Consider the following 17,746-nt stretch of genomic DNA (forward strand, 5'->3'; position numbering starts at 1 on the left):
TCTACTGTATTATTTTGTACTTATCATATGTACCCACAGAACGTCTCCAGTTGTTTTTTGTGTATGGTGAGGTAGAGTCAATGTCTCAGTACCATTTATTGACAAGACCTTTCTTATCCCCAGTATACTTCAGCAGTGCCTTTGTTATAAATCAAGTGACCACATATATGTGGATCTTATTTTGTTCTGTGGTCTTTTGGTTTATCCTTTTGCCAATACTGTTCTGTCTCAATTAGCAGAAGATTTTGAAATAAATCTTGATATCTGGTTGTGACTGTCTTCCAGGTTTTTTGGTTGTTGAGTATTATCTTAGCTATTCTTAAATTTTTTTTTTTTTTCAACGTTTATTTATTTTTGGGACAGAGAGAGACAGAGCATGAACGGGGGAGGGGCAGAGAGAGAGGGAGACGCAGAATCGGAAACAGGCTCCAGGCTCTGAGCCATCAGCCCAGAGCCTGACGCGGGGCTCGAACTCCCGGACCGCGAGATCGTGACCTGGCTGAAGTCGGACGCTTAACCGACTGCGCCACCCAGGCGCCCCATATCTTAGCTATTCTTGACTCTTCAAGTTCCACTTAAACTTGAGAATCATCTTATTCTCTCACAAAAAGCCTGCTAGAAGTTTGGTTGCTAATATTGAATTTTGTAATCTGTGAACATTGTATATCCCTCCATATATTTAGTCTTCCTTAACTTCTGTCTGTAATGTTTTATTATTTTTCTAGGCAGAGGTATTACACCATTTTCATTAGTTTATCTCTAGATATTTGACTTTTTCTGTTCAAAATAGTATCTTTTTAGACTTGCATTTTCACTGTTGGTGACTAATATAGAAATAACTGGTTCTTGTGTGTTGATTTAGTGCCTGGTGGTTTTATGTATGCTGAATGCACATCTTAATCCTCTTTGCTTCTCTGATTCTGTCTGCCAGTTTGCCAGTACCTCACTGTTCAAAAACTGGGGCTGTATGGAGAGGTGGGCATGAAAGGAGCAGCATGCAGTTTTAATTTGAGTATCTTTTCCCAGGGTGCTTTACCTCTAATCTTGATAATCTACCTTGACAAGCATCTTGCTTCCTTGTGAGCAAGAGAAGACTGCATGGTCCGCTGTGCAACCTCTGCTCTTCTCTTTGAAAATGCCATTGGTTTTCCAGCTGCTTGATACTTACACCAGTAGCTGTCTGAGCCCTTACTCCTTTAGTTTCACTTCCCTTTCTCTCTAGTGTGTGGATTATGGGGAAAAGGTTAAGGAGTGGCTCTGGATCAGGAGCCCCATCTAGTTACAACCAAACTTGTTATGCCTGTAAGTGGTTTGGCTATGCCTGTAATTGTTTGGGCTATAGATAAGCTATAGCATCAAATTGTGGAAAACTCTGAGCTCTGCCTAAGATTAGATTCAGGTATATTATCAGCTCTCAACATCTTCCTCAGTATAATGTAAATTTTAATGTATTTGTAGATTTTATTTGTAATTGGGGCTTCAAGGTTGACCATTGGCTAGTTTCTTTGATCATTATATTTTTTCTCTAGCATTCCATGCTTTGGTGGGTTTTGTAGAGGAGAGGGGTAGGAAGGGAGGAGGCAGAAGGTCTTTATTTTATCAGGTTTGACTTTTATTCTCCAAGTGATAATGCTGATGATCTTCTAATGGCTTTGATTTAGTGCCATTGAGTAAATATTTATTCAGCACCATTTCACTAAGCCAAATTTTTGAAGTCTTATTTAGTGTACTCCTCTTCCCCATAATATGTTCTTTTTTTTTTTTTTTAATTCCTTTAGTAACTCTTTAAACCAAAGGGGTCCATTGTGTGGTTTTATGTGTCAGATGAAGGGCCATCTTAGTGATCTTACAAGGATGACCTTAAGTGACAACATCTATGCTATTGCTAGCTCTCATTGCCCAGGACATTAGCTTTTGGTTCTGGTGTGAATTAATCATTGCATGTTAAATAAAAACCAGACATTAATATTAGGTTTAGGGATTATTCAAGCATTTATTTTTTTCTTTTTTTAGAAAGAAATTACTATTTTTAAAAAATGCTAATTTGTTTTGAGGGGGAGAGAGAAAGACAGACAGTGTGAGCGAACACATGTGCATGAGTGGTGGGGAGAGGCAGAGAGGGGAGAGAGAATCCCAAGCAAGTTCTGTGCTGTCAGTGTGCAGCCAGACATGGGGCTTGATCTCACAGACTTTGAGATCATGACCTGAGCTGAAGTCAAGAGTCAGATGCTTAAGTGATTGAGCCACCTAGGTACCCTGCTCAGTAAATAATTATTGAGCACCAACTAGGTACTAGTGCTTTCACAGGCCCTGGGTATAGAGAGTTGAATACAATATAACCCCTGACTTAGGTTTTCATAAGCTGGTTGGGGAAGACAAGGATCATTTCTGTGTGGTACAAGATGAGGGCAGTAGAAGTAGGAGCCTTGGGTGGCAGAGGAGGAGTCCTGGGCCAAGTTAGATTCATTCTTCTACATGTTGGTGTCCAGTTTTCCAAGCACCATTTGCTAAAGAGACTGTCTTTTTTTCCACTGGATACTGTTTCCTGCTTTGTCAAAGATTAGTTGGCCATACATTTGTGGGTCCAATTTGGGTTCTTTATTCTATTCCATTGGTCTATGTGTCTGTTTTTGTGCCAATACCATACACTCTTGATGATTACGGCTTTGTGGTAGAGGCTTAAGTCTGGGATTGTGATGCCTCCTGTTTTGGTTTTCTTCTTCAGTATTACTTTGGCTATTTGGGGTCTTTTGTGTTTCCACACAAATTTTAGGATTGTGTGTTCTAGCTTTGAGAGGAATGCTAGTGCAATTTTGATTGGCATTGCATTGAATATGTAGATTGCTTTGGGTACTATTGACATTTTAACAATATTTGTGCTTCGAATCCATGAGCAAGGGATACAGGAGTGCTGATGCATAGGGACACATGTACACCTAAGTTTATAGCAGCACTTTCAGCAATAGTCAAATTATGGAAAGAGCCTAAATGTCCACCAACTGATGACTGGATAAAGATGTGGTTTATATATACAATGGAATACTACTTGGCAATGAGAAAGAATAAAATCGTGCTATTCTCAGCAATGTGGATGGAATTGGAGGGTGTCATGCTAAGTGAAATAAGTCAGTCAGAGAAAGACAGATGGCATACTTTTTCAGTCATATGTGGATCTTGAGAAACTTAACAGAAGACCATGGGGGAAGGGAGGGGGAAAAATAGTTACAAACAGGGAGGAAGGGTGGCAAACCATAAGCGACTCTTGAAGAGAACAAATGGAGGGTTGATGGGGGGTGGGGGAGAGGGGAAAGTGGGTGATGGGCATTGAGGAGGGCACTCGTTGGGATGAGCACTGGGGGTGTATGGAAGCCAATTTGACAATTATATTAAAAAATAAAAAAAAATTTTTAAATAAATAATGGGCTGTGAGTGAGCATTCAGGCTTGCATTTCCCAGCAACTGCACTCAGAACAGAAGGCTAGAGAAGACCCAACTGTGAGGGTTCTGTTTTGTAAAAATTTCCCCATCTCTGTTTTCTATTGAATGAATGCTTTATTTAGTAGGTGAAAATAGCAGTGTTCTGTGATGAAGGGCTAGTTAGTGCATTAAGAGGCATATTTCATCAAATCGTTCAGCAAGTCACCGCGATATCCCCAGCTCATCGCAACAGTAGGCAGCATGTAGTAGATACTCAGTAAACATTTGTTTGTTAAATGAAAGAATAATTGGTGAGCTCAGGCTGTCCGTGTTGGTCTGGACAGGGTGGGTCGCAGGACAAGGTCTGAGTGTAGTCTGAGGATGCCCAAGCACACCCAGTGCTCACAGGCAACAGACTACTTTCTTGAAAGCCATGCTGGGATCACAGGGAACCACAGCACAGAGAGGAGTCAAATCACATGTAGTGGAAAATATGTAATTGACATTCAGCAAGAACCCTGCTCCTATTATTTGTTCTGGTCAGTGAGGTCTTTGGAGTCCGTGTACCAACAAGTGAGGGAAGATGGTTCACTTGATTGAAGATAGTCCACAAATATTCATAAAAGTTAGGTAGCCAGGGCTTCAAGCAGCTTTCCCTCCTCTTCATTCCCTCTTCTTTGTAGAAGAAGCAAAGTGAAGGTGTGTGTGGTTGAGAAAACCAGCATGGCTCTTGGTTTTTTGTCCCTGAGCTGGTGCCTCCTGTGTGTGTGGTACTTCTGAGAACCTGTCTAAACTAGGTGTCTTCTGCTGAGTGGCGGTTGTCCTGCCTACATTCTGGTAACACTGACTCTAGTTCTGGAATGGGGGTCAGGTGTGTTTCATGTTACGCTAACTGAAGCAGGGTGAATATATTGTGTGTGTTGGAGGCAGTCAGGGTGCCCTGCTCTCCTTGGGGGGAAGACTCTCCTTGGGTTGTTTTCATTCTAATTTTTTTCATTTGTACTATTCTGTGCTAGTTCTTAGCTTTCTGGTTTTAGGGCTGTTCTTGCCCTTCCCAAGGTCCTAGGTCTTTGCTATTTGCAAATGCTCCAAGTTCTCCTTGAAAGAATGGTCCTTATAGAGGCCAGTTTCTCCATTGTGCCCCATAAAGTGCTAACTGTCAATCCAATTGCTGACGGAATGGCTGCCTGGTAACACAGATGGGCCTCAATGTATTGAATCTGTGTTCCTGTCCGCCTTCTCTCTGAAGACTCAGTTCACAGCAAGCTGGAGCTAAGGAGAAGTTGTTGTTTCAATCAGTCAATCAATCAAGGAATCAATCTGAATGCTTTCATGTGTTTACGCACTGATATAGGTATGTAGGAGACATCAGGAAACAAAGCAGAAAAGCTTATGGACTTTGTAGTGCTTACATTCTAATGGGTCAAGGGGGGCATAATGGTATGCAATATTTATGAATAAGAAATCAGATAGTGGGGTAGAAGATAATATGTGCTCTGGTTAAAGAAAATGTAGAGCAAGATCAGGGGGAACTAAGATGTGGGAACTGGGGCAGGCTTCAGTATTAAATAGGGGGGCCAGAACAGGCCCAGGTGAGCTTTGGCCAGAGACCTGAAGGAATGGAGTGAGCCATTTGCATCCTGGGGTAGGAATGCTCTCTGCTAGAGCCCAGACCTGGCAGGAGGCCAGTGAGGAGGCCCCTGGGCTAGAAAGCAGTGAGCTGGTGTGGCTGTTGGGGGTGGGGGGGGAGGTCAGTGCACGGGGATTTTGGCCTTTACATGGAGTACAACAAGCAGAACCACTCTGGCTGCATGTCATGGATGCAGGGGCAGAGGTACAGGCAGGGGGGATGGCTAGGAGAATATGAGGAGTCTAGGCAAGACATTTTTGCGGTTGCCCCCTCTTACAAACCTGAATGCAAATGTATCTTTCATTGTAAAGTGGTCCAGGCCACTATTAAATGACACTTGGACCTCCACAGCACTAGCACAAAGGCAATATTCTCCAACCTCTTCAAATCCTCTCTTGCTATGGGTTACAGATGGTCTTGTGGGTATGGAATTGGGAGAGGGAACATCTGGCCACTTTCTATACATGATCACATACCTCTAGGTCATGTCAAAGAGAGAAGGAGAGTCTCACGATTATCCCTGGGGTCTTGGCAAGGCTTTGCTTGTCTACAGGCTGACAGAGCCCAGGAACGTAGGGGGAAGTGTCCATAGCAGGCCTGGGACTAATGGGTCTCCATTCTGGGGAACCTCTACAAAAATGATAAAGGCTTTAGAACCTAGTCCATGGTAGAGCTTGTTGTAAATTCTTACTGTAATTTACAGTAGGAAACACCAGAGGCTACTGTCCAAGCAGCACAATGACTGGCAGGCATTTTGCTGAGGACTGCAGATATGGAGATGAATCTACTGTCCTTTCCCTTAAGCTGCTCGTGGGCTGCATCTAAAGTCCCATAATCAAGCCTGCTGGGTCAGCTAGATAGCAGAGGTGGCCAGGCAGGTAAGGGAGGCCACCTGGGTCTGATGCTGCAGGAGAGGCAGGTGACCAAGAGCACATGCCCTGTCCAGCAATGCCCTCGCTGGGAGAAAGGGATAGACCCACACTGGCTGATCTCAGGTTTTCCAGAGAAGCCGAAAATCCAGGTCTTCTTCTTCTTTGTTTTAATTTGTGAAGTCTCCTGATTTAATTTTTTTTAAGGTTTATTTATTTTTGAGAGAGAGAGATGGAGTACAAGTGGGAGAGGGGCAGAGAGAGAGGGAGACACAGAATCTGAAGCAGGCTCCAGGCTCCAAGCTGTCAGCACAGAACCCAATGTGGGGCTCGAACCCACAGACAGTGAGATCATGACCTGAGCTAAAGTTGGACCCCCAACCGACTGAGCCACTCAGGCGCCCCATGAAGTCTCCTGATTTTAAAATGGCAGTAGCCAACTCTAATATTTGAAGAGTACTATATAGGTCAAACAAAAACTTTCAAATTTCATCCTCAGGTGGCCCTTTTGCCAACTCTGGTCTAAACAGATAAAATACAAAGTCAAGTTGCTATGCTGCGACTGAGGAGGAGTAGTCTAATGGGCAAAGCAGTTTTGAGTTTTCAAACCACTTCTCCCTCTTTTCCACCAGTGATAACTGAATTCAGCATCCTATCGCAGATGACTGTAGTCTAATCTGTTTGTGCATGAGAGAGTCTGGAAGTTATTGGATGCTCTGTGGAAGTGAGTTGGAATGTAGATCAGTTAATTTTGACTCCTCTCAGCTCCACCTCTTCTGCCGTCTAGGCAGTAGCAAGCACGATGAAGGTGGTGATGGAAAGAATTCTCAAGTTGGGTTAATTATGAAGCTGTGGGTGAGGCGGTTGCCAGGCGTCTGAGTGACAGAGATGGTTTAATTAAAGTGGGATTGATTTATTAGCGCTTTACTGGCCACATAATTTAGCAACTCGGAGGTGTTACGGGGCCTGGGGTATTGCTAAAGAGTGCTAAGGCTCAAGATAATTATTGCCTTACTTAGGAGAGAATGACAGATGGGACCTCATTGTTGCCCTAAATCTAGCCTGCAATGGAAATGGCATTCTTTGTGTAACGTTGTTGAGGGGCTGTCTGGCTCAGACCACAGTTGCCTTGCTGGTGCTCCCACCTCTCTGTGCATTTCCAAGGCACTTTGAACCTCCACACCCCTTTCTCAAGCTTGGGGCTTATTCAACTGCGTGATTTGCATTTGGCTTTGCCCTAACAATGGGTTGCCTGGGTCTGCTCCGTTTCCCAGCTGTCTTTCTGTTTGAATTTTGAGTTTTCAGTCTGATGGACTTTCTGGCCCATGTGTGACTTAGTCGAGGAAGGTCTTTAACCAGACCTGTATAAATATTTATTTAAGACTTCTGTTGTCTGTGTGCTTCTGGGAGTGTAGCTGTTATTACCCCTTCGACACAGAAATGAAAGTAGAGGGTAGGACAAGAGAAAACCTGGGAGACAGGAGGTTCCATGGACAGAGAGGGACATTTTACTTATGTGCCACACCCTGGCTCACCTGACCCTGATGTGTGCTTCTGCAAACTCTCCGGGGCATTAGCAGTCCACTCAGGTAGGTGATTTAGCTCAGAGAAATGGATTTCAGAAACTGAGCTGTAATGAAGACATGTATGATAGTCGTTTTCCTGTTAGCCAGAAGCCCTGCAGCCTGCCCCCCAGTGTACATCATAAATCTGATTTCTGCTCTTTCTGTTTTAGATCTTTGGCTATATTGTTAGGTGTTGGGTAATTTCCCCCCCCAGTAAAATGGATTTCCTTTTTCTAATTTGAATGGCCATGTATGATGGTTGTAGAAAAATGTGGAAAATACAAAAAAAAAAAATTGATAGGAAAGAAATCCACTCAAATATCCCCACCCACCAAAGACTGACCACTATCACCATTTGAGCTTTTTTTTCTAGTTGTTTGCAATGCATCTTAAAAACATGGTTGTACTGTAAAGCTAGTTATACACATGTATTACCCCTTTCTACCTCATATTTTTGCTCAAACAATAAGGAAATCTATTATTTCACATAACTTTCCTCCACTCCTTCTTGCATCAGGCAAAATGGCCTCACACATACCAGACATTCTATTTCAGGGTCTTTGCACTGACCCTTCTTGTTATCTGGAAGGTTCTTCTTCTAGGTGATTGCATAGCTCACTCCCTCACCTCCTCCACGTCTTTGCTCAAATTTCATCTTTGCAGTGAAGCCTCTTCTGACCTCCCCATTAAGTTTTCACCTGTGCTAGCCAGATGCCTCCTGACATAGGCCCATCCTTTTTCATGGCACCCAGTGTTGATGACACCTATCATGCCACCTATGTGTTTATTATCAATATCATTATTCTAACTAATGTGCTCATAGAAGCATTAACTAAATGTACTTTTTGTCAACATTTTGAAATACCTTACATGTAGCTTAATTTTTTAATGGACTGTACTTTAATCATCACCCTGTTACTGGACTTTTAAATTGCATCCAGTGTTTTGATCTTATAAATTACATAAACCTTTGATGAACCTTTTGTGTATAAAGTGTTTTTCCATATCTTTTTTTAAAATATGTTTTTATTTTTGAGAGAGAGAGGAAGAGAGTGCACGAGTTGGGGAGGAGCAAAGAGAGAGGGAGACACAGAATATGAAGTAGGCTCCAGGCTCTCCACTGTCAGTACAGAGCCCAATGTGGGGCTTGAACTTGTGAACCACGAGATCATGACCTGAGCTGAAGTCGGATGCTTAACCGACTGAACCACCCAGGCACCCCATAACGTGTTTTTCCATTTCTTAGTCATTAAAAGAGATTCTTGGACATGGGATTACTGAACAAGGTAAATTGTATTCAGACTCATGGCTGCAAGTGGTACAAACTCAACTCAAGCTGGCTCAAGCAAATTAAAGGAAATTACCAGCTGACATATTTGAAAAATACAGGGATAGACTTCAGTTAGGGCTGATTCCAGAGGTTCAGTGCATGTTATCAGGGATCTGATATCCTTCATATCTGCTTTCCTTTGTGTTGGCTTCATTCTAAGTCAGCTTCTCCCCATTTAGGACAAAATTGCTACCTGTAGCCCCTGTTTTCATGCTGCCAACTATACAGTCCATATTAGAAAGACATCCCCTTCCCGGTATTTTTGGCACAAACTCCAGACAGGTTCTCGCTGGCTCACATTGAATTGTGCCCCTCTTGAATCTTTACCTTTGGCTGTGGGACAAGGGTATATGAGAGTGGAGCTGATGATGTCATTCAACACAAACCACACACGCTAAGGATAAGGACATAGCTCTCCCCAGGGGAGACTCAGGGTGCTCTTACCTCAATGGGGAATGGATGTGGGGAAGGCCCCAAAACTACAGATCTTCATTTTACTTAGGAACATTTTAGGAACTCTGTGCCTTCATAGGGGAGAAAAAAAAAGGCACGGAAAATGAAGGGAGTCCAGTCACATCCTAAGCATGCGTGTTTGGATGTGCGAGGCCAGCCCAATCAGATGGTGGTCTACTGCTGCTCTCTCCAGGGAAAGGGAGGCAGGCGTGAAGGGGGAAACGCAGGCCTCGGCTCCCTGGGGAATGAGGCTCCAGTGGCCTGTGATTGCATGCCTCGTCGGCTGTTGGCGGCCACTGGCTCCCGGAGTGCATGTTTAAATTATGAGCAGTGGAGACAAGTTCTAAATGTGAGGAGCAGAAGTGTTCTGGAAAATTTCCCTAGGGTGTTCTGATAGCAATGCTCTCTGGATGAATTTAGAGGCTCCTGACAGTAGGGCACTCCATTCCAGAGCAGCGGTGGTGTTTGTCATGCAGGCCCCGCACTGCCAGCTGACAGCCTCAGCAGCTTCTGTGGCCCTTGCCTTGACCCAGAGAAATCTTCATAAGAGAGCTCTGCTTCACAGCAGCCCCACTGCCTTCTCTCTGTGCCTCTTGCCAGCTGGCAGCATAATTTTGAGGTCGAAAGGGTCCTTATCTGTCATCCACTGTTGAATGTGCACCTGCCTTCAAGGTATTGCTAGACTTTTGTTGGACCTGTGGTGGCTTTCAGCTACCCTCAGCCAAGTATGATTGTGGCTCCGGGGGCACCTGCTTTGTAATCCCTACCTTGGTGGTCAGTCATCTTGGCTCTGGTCTGCTGTTCTCCAAGTGGGAACTGCCCACAAAGGGAAGCTGTCAGAGCCAAGGCCCTGTGGAGGCCCCTCAGTGTACCCCAGATTCCCCACACAATTTAGCATTATCTCCCTTTGCAGCTTATCAGGGAGATCAGATGGAGCCAATTTATAAGTAAATGATACATGTTAGTCCTTCCCTTCTGTGAAGGACTCTGGTTAACCTGAAGCTCTTAGTCAAACTTTCCTTGGTGCACGGAGGATAGAATAATATTAATATTCCACTTGTGCTCTAAGTTATTCATCCCCTGGGCAGGCTTGAAGTACTCACCCAGTCAGAACTTTACATATGATTCTGAGAAGGTTTGAAATCATAGACACTGACTCCAGCTGAATCAGGGAAACCCCTCATCAATGGCCATCTCCTTTGTGGGATTCCAGAGTCTCTAAGGTAAAGTTCCTTGAGTTTGTCAACATAATCAACTGGGTGTACACCTCTTTGAAATCTGTAATCCACTGTGTAAATGTGTGGTCTTACTCAATAGCTGATTAAAGCTTTTTACAGTAACCAGTAACAGTTTACCTCTTGGGAAAGCAGGCAGTCTTCTGGGATGGCAAATGTGGTACTTTATCCATTATGCCCTCCATTCCATGGTGCCCAGGGCAGACAGTGATGGGTGGGGACAGTGCGGGAGCTCTTCTTTATCTGCTGTGTATATTGAGCATCTGGGCAAGATGTTAGTAGGAGCTAAAAAGGTTTCCACTGCTGATGAACAAGTAATCCACAAAAAGCACAGAGCCAAGATACTGTAAAAACAGGCTGTAAAGTAAACAAAACAAAACAAAACAACAACAACCCAATACTTGTTTCTGTGAAATTTTATGAAGCTTAACAAGTTACTGAGAACTTGGTGCAAGTTAGTCTTAGCGTCCTCTAGTGTATCTTGGTGCTCAGTGCAATTCCTCAAGGGATCTCCTGCTATATTTGCTCATGTCAATGTGGCCTGTGAGTTGAGTTCTTTGGGAAGAGCCAGAGCCCCTTTGCATCACCACGGCTGTGTTGCCCACAAAAGCTACACCCCATCACTGCTCACAGCTGGCTCTGCCCTTCTCCTTATGCCCAGGAACAACGCAGGGATAATGATGCAGCTCATTGCAAGAGCCAGAGATGGTTGGGAATTGAATGAATTGCATTGGTCTTACACAGCCTGAGGGCTGGAGTGTAGCTGACTCCCTGGAAGGGCTTGGAAATGTGAAGAAGCCAGTGGTTCTCTTGCCCCAGAATTGTATTTACCCTATGTTTGTCTCTCCACTGCTTGGTGTTTATAGCAAATGATGGCCAACTCCACTTCTGTGTTCTTAGGTTTCAATTCTCACAACATTAATCAACCATCTAGATTCTCTCTTGGTCTCAATTCTTAATTCACAGAAAATGAACTATGCTTGGTTCACATTGGGTCAGATGACCCCATAAAAGCTGGGGGCAGGGGCACAAAGCACAATATGGCTGTCCAGGGCCCATTCCTGGATGTTATGGGGAGGATAGAGAATGGGGCCATGTGGTGAGCTGAGTTGGGGCTCAAATGGGTATGGACCTCCATGCCCCACACCTACGCCTCACTTACTCCATGAGTCAATGTTTTTCATACCTGTGCCTAGGACAATCTACTTCAAACCTTTGCTGACCCACTGGGTAGGGTTTTATTCTTTGTTGGAGGGTGGACATATGCTTGATAATATGGCTTTAGTCAAACTGAGAACAACAGTCTTTGAAGCTGGACATGGGCACAGAACAGATCACAGAATTAGACAGACACACCACTCAGTTAACTTTCCCCCCAAAAAGGTAGATACATTTTTGAACATGGAGAAATGTCCTTATTACAACTTGTAGACATCTCTTATTTGTAGACGTCTCTTATTTAAGATCATTTGCTATGGTTTTTCCAAACTGTTTTCTTGATGCCTACACTGGATTTTCAGCTCTGATGGGAAAGAGTTTTCTCTGAACTGTGTTAGCAGTGGCATGTGTGTGTAGATACCTCAACTAATTACCTGATGATGGGAACATTGTGGATGGTGGCACTTTTACCCTGGCAGTTTCATGTGGTTCCCAGCTCTCTGTTCCCAATTGCTAAAGTCTCAAAGTCTCAGCAGCCATTTGATTGACAGGTGCTTGGGCATTTTCATTCTGAAGCCAGCCCTTTGGTGCTAGAGGACGCAGTGGGAAGGGTTGCTGTTGCCAGTGGAGTCCACAATCTTTTCACCTTCACTTTACTTTTTTCAGTTCATAGGGTTGACAAGTACAGTTAATTTTTAACTTAATGCTCTTGGAACTTTTCCACTGATGTTTAAAAGGCCCTATCAACTATATTAATATACTCATAAATGAGAGAAAATATCCATGAGGTCTTAAAATATGCTGAATAATATTTTCTTTCTTTTTAGCTGTCTCCGTTATGAGGTACAGCGCCTCTGCTTTTGGGTTTGCAGTAAGTAACCTGAAATGTACTTTTATGAAGTTTTGCACGTTTTTCCTGAGCCCACAAATCTCACTCTGGGCTGGCAGTTCAGAGGGTGGTTAGCTGAAGAGAGCTTAGCGTGACAAACCTTTTATGGAAATAGCTTCTGTAAAAAAAACCAACTACAATTTTGAAGGAAACAACAATGATACTCTACACATCTCCAGAACAGATTAGGGGACCTCATTTTCCACACCTGGTTGAGAGGATGGTTTTAGCCTGTTTTTCTCCCTCAAGGTTGTAGGTTTGAAAGTGGGTACACACTGGAGTGAAGCATTTACTGGTACAGGCAGAGGTGTTGGGGTTAGGATTGGGGCTGCTGGCACTAGACAAGTCAGTCTGTAGCCCCATTAGGAGTAACCTGGGTCCTGAACCTGTTTCCTGATGGGAATTGGTCAGAGAAAACAGGTCTCAGATGTTTTATAAGCTAGGCATGTTGCAAGCTTGGGTGTAGTTTCCCCACATTCCTTCAAGACAGTGCTAGTGCTTGGAGTTTTCCAGCTGAAAAGTGAGATGTGGTGTGGTGACTCATCTGGAGAGCTCCAACATCCTCCTATGTAGCTTTAGGGTTTCCTGTACCTGAGGGCATGTGTTCCTGTTCCCAAACCCACTTCTGCCCTTTGATGTGAGAACTTAAAGTTTTGGAGGTTGTAGATTGTTTTCAGAATCTTTTGAAAGGTATGGACAGTCTCTCCAGAAAAATGCCTCCCCCCCCACACACCCACCCCTCCCTTTTATCCCCTTTCTTCTGTCTCTGTCCCTCACACGTTCACTCATTCATTCAAACAAGAGCATTGAATTTTGTATACAATTCTGAAATGTTAGATTTCCCAGAATCCTTGGGGTATCTTGCCCTGAACCTTACTCTCAGTCTCACCCTTGAACCTTATATAGAACAATCGCATCGGGAGCTGGAAACATAGAATCCTTATCCTGAATCTTTTACTTGGGATGGAGGGGAAAGTGCTGCAATTATTTGTCTGCTGGGGGATATGGGTCAGAACAGTACAACTCTCCCCATAGCTCCCTGTATCTCCAGAGCGCTAGAAGCTGGGGCCCAGGGAGCAGAGCCCAGTGCACCACAGAGTGTGCTTTCTCAGTCTGTGGGAGCAGTGGGAGGTCTGAGGAGAAGCCATGGCACTGCCACCAGGCCGGCATGTAGGGTGACCTCAGCTCCATATTCCCAGGACCCAACATGAGGATGATGAGTAGCCTATATCATGATGATGTGAAGCTTCTTTGCTCTGAGATCACTGGCTCAGAATCCAAGCCTTTGTGTCTTGTGTCTTCACCGTCATGCCTTTTTCATGCTGGAAAACACTAATGCCATGTCTCCTTCTCCTAGTTTGATGCCATCCTTGACGTCCTGTCATCGGCGATTGTCCTGTGGCGTTACAGCAATGCTGCCGCTGTACACTCTGCCCATAGGGAGTACATGTAAGTGGATTTTTATCTTGTCCCAGGCTGCCGAACCCTTGCAAAGGAAGGCCACGTAATTAGGCTGTCAGCATAACTCACCTTGCAACTTTGGTTCCAGGGATGAGAATGAGGACCCAAGTTTACTTTGAGCATGCCTGCTGTGATATCAGCCGTATGATAGGCAACTTCTGGGATGGTCACAGAGATGGGACATCCTTTTATAATTCTCCCTGTCCTCTGCTCTTGAGTCTGGAGTGAATGTTTGTATGCTCATTTGTCTGTCCTTCTGTCCATCTATCCATCGATCTACCTATGCTTCAATCCATCCATTCTTCCATCCTCTTTCTCTATGTGTTTTTGGAATCTTTGTTCTCTGGAATTTTCATGCTTTTTTTTTCTTTATAAGTAAGATGACTTTTCCACTGTAATTTATGGGAGATATCTTGAGGGTGTTCTAGATTACCCTACTGGTCTTACATTCCTCTATTAGAGGGTGTGGCTTCTCCCAGTCTCTATATCCTGTGGGTGATGGTTTTGTCTTTGAGGAATTTGAGTTTGTGACCATAAAACACATCTTTTCCAACTTGCATCTCTTTATTCCATTTTAAATCTCCAGGCTGATAGCACAGGTTCCAGAGTTAGATATCGTGGCTTTGAATCTTAGCTTACCACTTGCTAGCTCTGTGACCATAGGAAGTTGCTAACTGTTCTATGCCTTGTTTCCTCATCTAGAAAAGCAGAAAAATAACAATAACTCCTTCACAGAGATATTGTATATATTATATATGTATAATATAATGTAATATATGTTATATATATATTAGAACAGTGTGTATATGTGTATATGTATGTATATATAATGTCTGTGTATATATCTATATATATAATAGATATATATCTTATATCTATCTATCTATCTATCTATCTATATATATATATATATATATATATATATATATATAAGTTTGGCATGTAGTTCAGGAAACCTTAGCTGCCATCTTTATTATTAGGTAATTATTAAGGGGGCTCCCCTGAGACTGACCACCACTAGTCATTTACCCCACCTCTGTACTTTTGGACAATTTAATACAAATGAGTAAATGTTATCCACAGTGTGATTTGTGTGGTGCCCAGACAGAAGGTTCTCTTGATGAGGATGCTGTGTCATACTTAAATGTATGAATGTTGAGATACAAACGTTAGGTGTTAGGGGACTCTGGTAATAATATATTGGAAAGCTTTTGAAAGATGATGCTATAGCTGATTCACAAATGAGAACGCATTTTATTTCATTGTTGGCTTTGGGTAGAGCATAGAAACTTCTTTTAAGTATTACATATTTATTTAAATGTACATTAGCTCTTTTAACAAATATGAAGTATCGAATGTGTGATGCCCCAGATGATATTGTTCAGGATAAAGTTGATTTTTTGAGTCAACTTATGGTTGAAAAACTTAAGAGAACAATTGGAGTAAATTGACTTTGTAAAATTTCAAATTATGGTACTATAATGATCAAAGTTGAATTAACAGTGGTCCAGCCAAAGGAGCAGCCAATGCAACAACCCAAGTGGTTGCTGGCTATGATTTGAGGAATACAGTGAGAACAATCTAGAAATATGCTCACATTTTAAGAGTTAGTCCTGTCTCTCTCCGAGGATGATATGTTCTTTGTTTCTATAGTTGTACTGTCTGGTGCAACAGCTGCTGGTGGCTATTCTGGCACTTAGGTGTAGCTGGTCTGAACTAAGAGGTGTTGTAAGTATAAAATACACACTACATCCCAAAGACTTAGTAAAAAAAAAAAAAAAGTAAACATTTTATTCATAACTTTAAAAATATTGATTATATGTTGATATAAGAATATTTTGGATATGGGGCTCCTGGCTGCCTCAGTTGGTAGAGCGTTCAACTCTTGATCTCGGGGTGGGGGGGTGTGAGTTCAGGTTCCATGTTGGGTGTAGAGGTTACTTAAAAGTTAAAATTAAAAAAAAATTTTTTTTAATGATGTTTATTTATTTTTGAGAGAGACAGAGCACAAGCAGGGGAGGGGCAGAGAGGGAGGGAGACACAGAATCCGAAAGAGGCTGTAGGTTCTGACCTGTCAGCACAGAGCCGGATGCGGACCTTGAACCCATGAACTGTGAGAGCATGGCCTGAGCCGAAGTTGGATGCTCAACTGACTGAGCCACGCAGGCGCCCCCAAATCTTTTTTTTTTAAAGAATATTTTGGATATATTGGATTAAACTATTATAATTAATTTTACTTGCTTCTGTTTCTTTTTTCTAATGTGGCTTTTAAAAAATTTTAATTACTTATGTGGCTTATATTATAATTCTTTTGGGCCTTGACCTCAAAAGAGAAAGCTCTTCCCTCTCTGTCTTTTCTTACTTTAGAAATAATAATCCAGAATTTGATTTGCGATTCCAGAAGGAATTGAGTTCAGTGTTACTCAATTTCTCTCTTCTAATTTGCTGTTTTAAATCTGATTTCCTTTATGCTGAAATGAGTTTCTTACGTATTAGTCACAAATCTACAAATTATTGTAGCTTTTCCATAGAGTCAGGATCTCTTTGAGCATTTGCCAGGTGGCCTTGAGTTTTCCAAGATGAAAAGACTGATGACAAGAAATGTGTTTTGGTTTTCAGTGATTGCAAAATAGGTACCATTACAAAAATGTATATCTCTCATGATACCCCAAAGGCAAAAATTCCGAGTAGTTGCTTTGATAATTCCCAGATGATAGTTCATGCAATGATGCCAGTGAATTTATTTGGAGATTCTTAAATGTAGGGATTAAAACAATATCCCACAATCCATTGTATTGTTGGCTTTAGTTTAAAGTTTTAATCTCTGCCTCATCCCATGTAAATTAAAAATTCATGGAATCACTGCCAGATGAGAAACTGATGTTTGCGTATTAATGGGCATGAATGAATTATGAGAGGCATAGCTAGAAAAACCACTGGTTTTCAGTTAGTTGCTGGAGAATAATAAATGAGGAAATACCCAACTGCTCCTTAGTTAATTCCTCTAATTTGTCCTACTTTGACTCTAAGCTTCAGAGAGAATCTTGAGCTTGGAATTGCCAGTACAAGGAGCAGTGGGACCTTTGTCAGCCTTGTTGCCTGATACTGTGTGTGCTGGCTGGGTGCTTGATGCCCAGCGGAAGAGAGGATGCCTTTAGCATCACCATAGGGTGTAGCCCTCAATCGTTTTGTTTTGTACTTCTTTTTCATTGTGGTAAAAACCACTGCCACTGGATTTACCATCTTAAACATTTTAAGTGTGTGGTTTAGTAGTATTAAATATATTCATTTTACAGTTGTGAGCTCCTTCATCATGCAAAGCTGAAACTTCATACTTACTAAACAGCTTCCCTTTTCCCTCTCCCCCAGCCCTTTGCAGCCATAATTCTGCTTTGTTTCTATGCATTTGATTACTGTAGGTACCTCACATAAGTACAATCATAAGCTATTTGTTTTGTGACTGGCTTCTTTCACTAAATGTAATGGCCATGGCAAGATTAACGAATGGCCCTCATGGTTGAGAAATCTTACTTAGGTAGACAGTCCTAGGTGTGGGGCACTGATCTGAGAATGAGATGCTCAAACCCAGCATTTCACAGCCGGTTTGCCTACTGGTGTGAATTTAGGCTGGGAATGGGTGGCTGACGTCAGGCAAGAACAAAAGGTCAGGGACGTATGTTCCACCAGGTATTGGCCAGATGCTCCATCTGGGATTGAAGCAATGGTTGCAGAGTTGGGG

General features: G+C 42.7%; 1 protein-coding gene across 2 annotated transcripts in view; it reads left to right on the forward strand.

Annotated features, from left to right (window-relative positions):
- TMEM163 (transmembrane protein 163) overlaps nucleotides 1–17,746 on the forward strand; it is a 272,496-nt gene that overhangs the window by 130,050 nt on the left and 124,700 nt on the right. For both annotated transcript variants that reach the window (XM_047869772.1, XM_047869770.1), the window contains exons 3-4: nucleotides 12,485–12,528; nucleotides 13,904–13,995. In XM_047869772.1, coding sequence (XP_047725728.1) covers nucleotides 12,485–12,528; nucleotides 13,904–13,995 — 136 coding nt within the window. The remainder of the gene's footprint in view (nucleotides 1–12,484; nucleotides 12,529–13,903; nucleotides 13,996–17,746) is intronic.

Source organism: Prionailurus viverrinus, chromosome C1, assembly GCF_022837055.1.
Source record: "Prionailurus viverrinus isolate Anna chromosome C1, UM_Priviv_1.0, whole genome shotgun sequence".
Classification (NCBI taxonomy): domain Eukaryota; kingdom Metazoa; phylum Chordata; class Mammalia; order Carnivora; family Felidae; genus Prionailurus; species Prionailurus viverrinus.